The sequence below is a fragment of the Sphaerodactylus townsendi genome, linkage group LG13 (assembly GCF_021028975.2).
Source record: "Sphaerodactylus townsendi isolate TG3544 linkage group LG13, MPM_Stown_v2.3, whole genome shotgun sequence".
Taxonomy (NCBI): domain Eukaryota; kingdom Metazoa; phylum Chordata; class Lepidosauria; order Squamata; family Sphaerodactylidae; genus Sphaerodactylus; species Sphaerodactylus townsendi.
In genome coordinates, this window is record NC_059437.1 from 5,146,162 (window position 1) to 5,154,616 (window position 8,455).

Here is an 8,455-nt window from a genome sequence, read left to right on the forward strand (position 1 = left end):
CTCCTCGACCAAATCTAAGGCTGTAAACGGTCATAGAGAATGGTTTGATCGCTACTGTATTGAATTTAACAACTTAATACGATCACTATATAGAAGTTACCGCAGCACAGGTGAGGAAAAGCTACTCAGCAATATAACCCAACTGAAAAAGGATTTTCAAATTATGGTACAATGGAAACGAAAAAATCAATTCGAACAGCAGTGGGAACAACTATATCAAGCCACTTTAACAAATAACATTAAGCAATTCTGGCAGATCATAAATAGAAGGGCCCAAACGTGCAGTATCCAGTTGCCCCATATTTCACTAGACCGATGGTTCAGTTATTTTTCTAATCTGTTCAAGGCTAGCCTAACTGAATACCCTGATTCCACTTCAATACCAGAGGAGCTACCAGATTGGCCTGAGGTTAATCCTCAAGAAGTGAGTAAACTAATCAGTGGTTTGAAAAGCGGTAAGGCCCCAGGTCCTGATGCAATAATACCAGAAATACTTAAATCCTCACCCGAGTGGTGGGCTACAACTCTGGCTTCCTTATTTACCCACGTAAATAACACGGGCCGCATCCCAAAGATGTGGCTGGCGTCTATAGTTGTCCCAATCTACAAAAAGGGTGATTTTACTAATCCTTCAAACTATCGCCCTATAAGCCTATTATCTGTAATTGGCAAACTATATGCAAAACTACTCCTTAGGAGAGTGGAAGATTGGGTCAAGCAAGCAGAAGTAATAGGACCGGAGCAAATTGGATTCACTAAAAATAAATCAACACTGGATCATGTAACAGTTTTAGCACACTTAGCTAACAAAAGTATAACTCATAATAACCGTAAACTGTTTGCAGCCTTCCTGGATTTAAAAGGGGCATTTGACTCCATATCTAGAGCCCTACTGTGGAGAAAATTGACGGCGTTACACATGGACCCCAGACTACTGTTTCTTATAAAACAGTTACACACTTGCACTAGCTGCAGAATAAGAGCCGCAACAAAAGGACCGCTCACAGAAAATATCATCACAACCAGAGGGGTCAAACAAGGCTGTACATTGGCCCCCACTTTGTTCAATATATTCCTTAGTGATCTAGTGCCAACCCTCCAGAAGGCCAATGGGCATGTTCCCAAACTAAGCACTAAACACGTGCCCGCGTTACTGTATGCTGACGACACTGTTCTTCTTTCCCACACTAAAGTTGGTCTCACTCGTCTCTTAAATTGCTGTGCTGAATATTGTAAGAGGAACGAACTGGTAATTAACTATGAAAAAACCAAAATATTGGTCTTCGCTAGAAGACCCCCTAGTCATACATGGACCATCAATAACAGACCCATAGAACAAGTTAACCAGTTCAAATATTTGGGCATAACTCTTACTAGCAACCTTAATTGGGCAGTACATAGGAAATTAGCACTCGCTGCAGCTAACAACAGTGCCCTAGCAATTCAGCGTTTCTTTTTCACTGTGGGCCACCAGTATATACCATCCGCATTGAAGGTGTTCAATGCTAAATGCGGCTCTCAGCTCCTCTATGGAGCACCTATTTGGATCGGAGCTATAAACAAAAATATAAACACAGCCCAGTCCCGTTTCTTCCACAAAATTATGGGCTTACCAAATTGTGCTTCATATGCAGCCCTATGTTTAGAACTCGGGCAAATATCATATGCCACGATGGCCTGGCTGAGAACTGTCAGATACTGGCTACGTATCCACTATCTGCAGGATCACTCCAGTTTGTTACACCTCATGCTTTCCGACTATGCAAATTCTAGGTGGCTGAAACTAGTTGAGGGAAAAATCAACACTCTTGGCTTTTCATTAGAGTCGTTAGTCCCTCTTTCCCTATCAGAAGCATATAGCTGCTTGAAAACTAAGCTATTAGAACAAGAGTATCGGGATATGATAACAGCTGCGAGGAAAACGTGTTCCCCCCTGACCCTGCTTATTCCAATTGAACAAGGACACATGGCCAATTATTTACAGTGGATCACCAACCCTAAATTAAGAAGAGCTTTAACACTGGCCAGATTCAATCTAATGCCTTCTATGCTGCTCTATGGCAGATATCAACAAATTGATAAACAGAGGAGGCTATGTCCATGCAATATGGGTCAGGTGGAGACACTCGATCATACCCTCTTTCATTGTGTAAGGTTTGCAAAAATCAGAATGTCACAATCTGCACTTATCCCATTTCTGTATAACAATCTAACTGATGCTCTTAAGATACCTATGCTTTTGAACAACATGGATCCCACAGTGTGTGAGAATGTAGCAAAATTTCTGCTAACAATAATAGACGTAAGTCTAGATGAATACCAACCAATGTCTATGTATTATGACCACATATAGCCAGCAGTAATTTTTCTAGCTTCTGTCAGTATCCGATGACGTTTAAGTGAGTTAACTTAGCTGAAGGAATGTCCTATAGTTACAGAAGGACCATGTATATATTTTAGTATTTAGTATTTTAGTACCAGTGTCTATAATTGTGAGCAATAATGGGCAAATTTTGTATGCTGATTTTGTATGTTTATTTTATGCCAATAAAGGCTTGTGACTACATTAGTCACAGCTTCTCAGAGCTCTCTCAGCCCCACCTACCTCACAGGGTGTTTGTTGTGATGGGGGAAGGGCGAGGAGATTGTCACCCCCTTTGAGTCTCCTGCAGGAGAGAAAGGGGGGATATAAATCCAAACTCTTCTTCTTCTTCTTCTTATATGAAAGTACTGCATTTTATCATCTTCCTACACTTGAAAGTTTTATATACGGAAAGCTAAAATAGAAACCCGAACTCTTAATTCCCTTTTTAACCACAGTGAAAAATGGTTATTTGTGACTCCTGCACGATGCAGTATTCAGGTTCATTGCCTCTTAAGATCCTCTTGAGACTGAATTTCCCAACAACATTGAAAGACACAAATGTGGTTTTGCTCAGTTTAATTGACTGTGGTTACTGTTTCAATATCCCCCCCCCCCCCCCAATGCTTGTGCAGGAATCCTTTTTTTTTCAATGGGCTATTTAGGGTTGTTTAATCTTAGAAGTTATCCTGTGTGCCCCACCTTTCTATCCAGGTGGTTCAGGCATGTGAGATCATACCTTGGCAAATATGTTTTCCAATCCTTCATTGTATATGTACGTGTGTTCAGCCTAAGGATTACTTTTTTTTTGGCAGCGGCGAAAGGTTAAACGAGGTTGGTCTTTAAAAAATACACAAACAAAATAATTCCTTGTGTGTGCATATGTGTAACAATATGCCAGAACACTTCATTCGGGCTAAACACACACCACCAAATTTGAAATAGATTACATCTTTTGTGTACGAAGACAGCAATTATGAGTAATGATACAGTGGGCATACTACCTGTATTTGAGAGGTGAGTAATCTAGACAACTTTACAATTACTCTTTTGTGCTGCAAAAGGGATCAAAAAATCACTTCCTTATATATAAAGTTCAAGTTATGCGTTCAAAAGTAGAACAGTTTGTTATTCCAAAATACAGAGGATTTGTTTATTGATTTCATTTATACTCACCCTTTTCCAACAAGGGCTTCCAACAAAAACACAACAGTATAACAAGGTAAGAGACATTCAGAGGTGGTTAGCTACTGTTTGTCTCTGGAGCAACCCTCAACTTCCTCAGTAGCCTCCCACCCAAGCAGTAACTAGGGCTGACCTTGCATAGCTTTAGAGCAGGGGTCTTCAAACTATGGCCCTCCAGATGTTCATAGACTACAATTCCCATGAGCCCTACCACTTGGCCATGCTGGCAGGGGCTGATGGGAATTGTAGTCCATGAACATCTGGAGGGCCATAGTTTGAAGACCCCTGCTTTAGAGGTCTGACAAGATTTGGCTACCCTGGACCAGGGGTAGGGAACCTTTAACACTCAAAGAGCCATTTGGACCCGTTTTCCATGGGAAAAGAAAACACTTGGAGCCGCAAATAATTTTTGACATTTAAAATAAAGATAACACTGTATATATTGGGTTTTTTAACCTTTTACTCCGCTCATTCTGAGAAGCGCATGGATGCATCCGCCCTGCTGTTTGCAGGGCGGGCAAGGATGGGGCCAGTGGCTTGGCCTTGCCGGCCACCGGGAAAGCACCCACCCCGCTCCAATGGGGCAGGCGAGAGGGGAAGCCCGTGGCACAGCCCAGCCGGCCGCGGTCAGTTGGTGCACCCACCGTGCTGCCTGCAGGGCGGGCAAGGATGGGACCAGCGGCTTGGCTCATGGAGCCGCAGTGCAAGGGCAGAAGAGCCGCATGCGGCTCTCGAGCCGCAGGTTCCCTACCCCTGCCCTGGACCATCCAGGTCAGGGCAATATTGAAAAATGCCAATTAACTAGCTAATTAATCAGAAGCTACAGTCTTTTTGGAACACCAAAGAGTAGGACACATACTGATTTTCAGCCCATTTCCAGAAAAAACATTAATCAGACTAAAACAAAAACTTTCAACAACCCAGCCACCAAAAGGTAATGTAAATACATTTTTAATCCCTCCAGGAAGGAAAGGTCCGTCTCCAAGGAAGTGAGTGTTGTACCTGTTAGGCAAATTCCCAAATGCCTCTTTGAACAGAAATGAGCTTGAATGAATGGCCTATGGGTCAATGTTTATAATGGTGCAGTGGTGGCCAAGCTGGCAGGGGCTGATGGGAATTGTAGTCCATAACATCTGGAGTGCCAAAGGTTCGCCACCACGGGGTTAGAGCAGTGGTTCCCTCTTTGTGACCTAAGGAGAACCATGCACTCTATTACCATCAATCCAAGGGGCCACATAACTAGTGTATACCCTATATGCCACTCCACCACACACATAGTACATAAGGTATTACATATATAATTCTGTGTGTGTGTGTGTGTGTGTGTGTGTGTGTGTGTGTGTGTGTGTGTGTATAATTTTAATGTATCTAGACAAGCATATTAAAACTGTTTTTCCCCCATCAGGTCACAGCTGAGTTATCACAACCTGCAGGATTATCAAGGTGAGAAATATGCCATTGCCTGCTTCTTGCGTCCTGACCCTGGACTTCAGGGGTGGTCTCTCATCCAAATACTAAGAAGGGTTGACTTTGCTTAGCTTCCAAGATCTAACAAGATTGGGATAGCCTGGGCTATTCAGGTTAGGGCCAAGATCTGAGGGACCGCCTCTCCCCATATTGCCCCGGTAGGCCCCTCCGCTCCTCGGAGGAGGATCTACTCGTGATCCCTGGCCCCAAAATGATCAGGCTGGCCTCGACGAGGGGCAGGGCCTTTTCAGCCCTGGCCCCTACCTGGTGGAACAGGCTCCCTAGGGAGATCAGGGCCCTGCGGGACTTACAGAGTTTCTGCAGGGCCTGCAAGACGGACCTGTTCCGCCAGGCGTTTGGCCAGCCTGGTTAAAAATACATCTACCATGTCATCTGGCCTCCCGTGGGCACAAGGGGGGGAGGGGGGTAGCCAGACGCCATCCACATTTTTAAATGGGTTCTGTTTTTATGTAATTAATATTTAAATTATGTTTTAATGTATGTTTTAACCTTGTTGTGAACCGCCCTGAGCCCTCAGGGGGAGGGCGGTATATAAAACCAATAATAAATTAAAAAAATAAAGATCTGACAAGACGGGGGCACCCTGGGCTAGCTACGTCAGGGCAATTTTATTTTACAATTAATTTTTAAAGTTAAAAATTCATTTTAATTCACTCAAAATAAGGCTGGCCTTATCTACAAAAAGGAAGCCACACAAAACGATTAAACGCCAAAAGTTTAAACCAATGTGTGAGACTTTGCCTGGTTTCTGCAATAGAGCGCCAAGAAAGCATATCAAGCCAAAGAGTCCAATCTTGGTAGCTTTTTCTACAGAAATACCCTCCTGCCAGTTGCCATTCAACCGTATCGTTTTGAAGGTAGGGTGACCCAAAGATTATCTTGGATGACTGGCGAGGGCCGATGACCCACAGCAACTGGTCCTGCAACCAGTTCCCCGCCCTCACCTTACTCTGGTGCAAAAAGTTACGACAGAAATACCCTCGCTTTGGGGCAAGAGGAAGCGCGTTGGGACAAGAAATCCTGCCCCGACATGCCTCCTCTCTTGGTGTGCTGCAAAGAGAACGTGCGTTGAGACAAGATTTCTTGCCCCGATGTACTTCCGGTCCCACAGCGGACCCCGTGTCAGTGGGTAATCAGCCACGGTCATACAGGAGAGGATAGCAGGGCTCCTGGGTTGGCAAACTCTTGTAAGATTCGATACTTGCCAGTTAGTTCAGAAAAATATATAATTGCTAAGCCAGAGGCAGCACCTGAGGAGTCTGCTGTTGAGGGTCCTCTAACAGAACTCCCTTTTCTCTCTCCCCGACTCCACTAAGTACCTGCCAGGCAGAGGTGGGATCCAGCAGGTTCTCACAGGTTCCCGAGAGTAGGTTACTAATTATGTGTGTGTGCCGAGAGGGGGTTACTAATTGGTGATTTTGCCACGTGATTTTTGCCTTAGTTACGCCCCTCCTCTCAGCAGTAGCGCGCAGATCTTGAAGCAGTCTAGCAGGAGTGCACCGGCGTGCGTGGCAGCCTGCGCCTGCGTGCATTCATTTCCCACCCAAGGACTGGCGCAGCGGCTGCGTCCTTGTCGCAGCCCCGCCCAGGAATGCCCCGCCCACAGAATGCCCAGTCACGCCCCCGTCGTGCCCCACCCAGCCCCATTGGCGCTACGCCACAGTTTGAATCCCACCACCATGGGAACCTGTTACTAAAATTTTGGATCCCACCACTGCTGCCAGGGCTTGTCCCATGAGCCCCTCACGTTCACCCAGCAGCAGCTAGGTATATGTGGATATTTTAATACATTTTAACATATAAATTTTAATGTATTAATTATAAGATTTATATAGGACTTTAAAACTATCAATTAATGGAATTAAACTATAAACTAATGGCAAAAATATGTATGCCTTTTAATTGTTAATGGGTGTTTATATGATTGGTGAGATCTAATGCTATAATTTGTTGTATCTGCTGTCGAATACTATAAAAATAAATAGATTGATTGATATCCAACTAGAACAAAAAAAAAGGGAGAACATTCAATAGGGAAGGAAAAATGGTACAGCCCAATGTCCATGAATGGATTTATCAGTGAGTGTAAGTTGTATGGCATCTGAGATTAGATCAAACACTGCTAAACCACGCTGTACATTCCCCAGGAAAGTCTCCCACTACCACCTTCTGCATAACCGGGTAGTAACATTTTCATGCTGATTTTTAAAATAGGAATCCAGAAGGAGCCAGGAAACTGTGAAGCTCTCCAAACATAGTGCATGTGCTTAGATGCTAGACCAGGGGTCTGCAACCCATGGCTCCGGAGCCGCATGCGGCTCTTTCAGCCTTATACTGCGGCTCCGCGTGGCCTGGAGGTCGGAGGGTAGCATGGGCGTGTCCCTCCAGGAAAGGTGAGTGGAGGGGCCAAACTGGAGGTGGCTCTGTGGCTCGGTAGAGCTGCCTCTCTGGCTCGGCAGATCTTCAGGGCCGTGGAAAATGGGTCCAAATGGCTCTTTGGGTGGTAAAGGTTGCTGACCCCTGTGCTGGACAAAAACTCAAATGCTCACCTTTTCTCCTTTCACTCCACTGCAGTCACATTTGGATCCTGAAACGCATCCGTGGCACGCCTAGACAAGGGATTGAAAAGAAAGGCATTAGGTGGTACTCCGTGAAAATGATTCTCAAAGCCACAGTGACTAGGTGGGGGGAGAGCCAGCGTGGTGTAGTGGTTAATAGCAGGTGCACTCTAAACTGGAGGAACTGAGTTTGATTCCCTGCTCTGCCACTTGAGCTGTGGAGGCTTATCTGGGGTATTCAGATGAGCCTGTGCACTCCCAACACACGCCAGCTGGGTGACCTTGGGCTAGTCTCAGTTCTTCTGAGATCTCTCAGCCCCACCTACCTCACAGGGTGTTTGTTGTGAGGGGGGGAGGAGATTGTCAGCCCCTTTGAGTCTCCTGCAGGAGAGAAAGGGGGGATATAAATCCAAACTCTTCTTCTTCTAATCACAAGTGATCATTCCTAAAACAAGGACAATTTCAAACTTGTATGCAGGCAACACTTTTGTAGAGTTATGGTGGCCAACTGTACACTGTTCACTTTCTTCTGTTGCCTAAGTTTTATTGACATCATATTGCATTTGGCTTTAATTATTGTTCTGTCCTGAAAATTTTTGCGTTGAAACAATCACAAAGCATGAAAAACTTGCTCAGACATTTATTTTCTGTACATTTTAATACAAATATTTATTGTAACACCAAGGCGCTTGCAAAAAAACACTTTTAAAAAATATGGGCCTCTCTTACACATGGGGTGCCACCTAAGAGGATGCATGGAATGAACAATCTTTGGGGTGCCTTCTTAATCAACCCTTCGAAAGGTTTTCCGCTCATTAAGTCAAATATCATTTTACTTATCATGGCCCTCCTTCCACAGAGC

At 44.6% G+C, this 8,455-nt stretch overlaps 1 protein-coding gene across 1 annotated transcript in view; it reads right to left on the bottom strand.

Moving 5' to 3' along the window:
• The window catches only part of LOC125442928 (collagen alpha-5(IV) chain-like), a 105,222-nt gene that overhangs the window by 43,058 nt on the left and 53,709 nt on the right, over positions 1-8,455 (bottom strand). Inside the window, exon 2 of the mRNA XM_048514718.1 lies at positions 7,585-7,644. Coding sequence (XP_048370675.1) covers positions 7,585-7,644 — 60 coding nt within the window. The remainder of the gene's footprint in view (positions 1-7,584; positions 7,645-8,455) is intronic.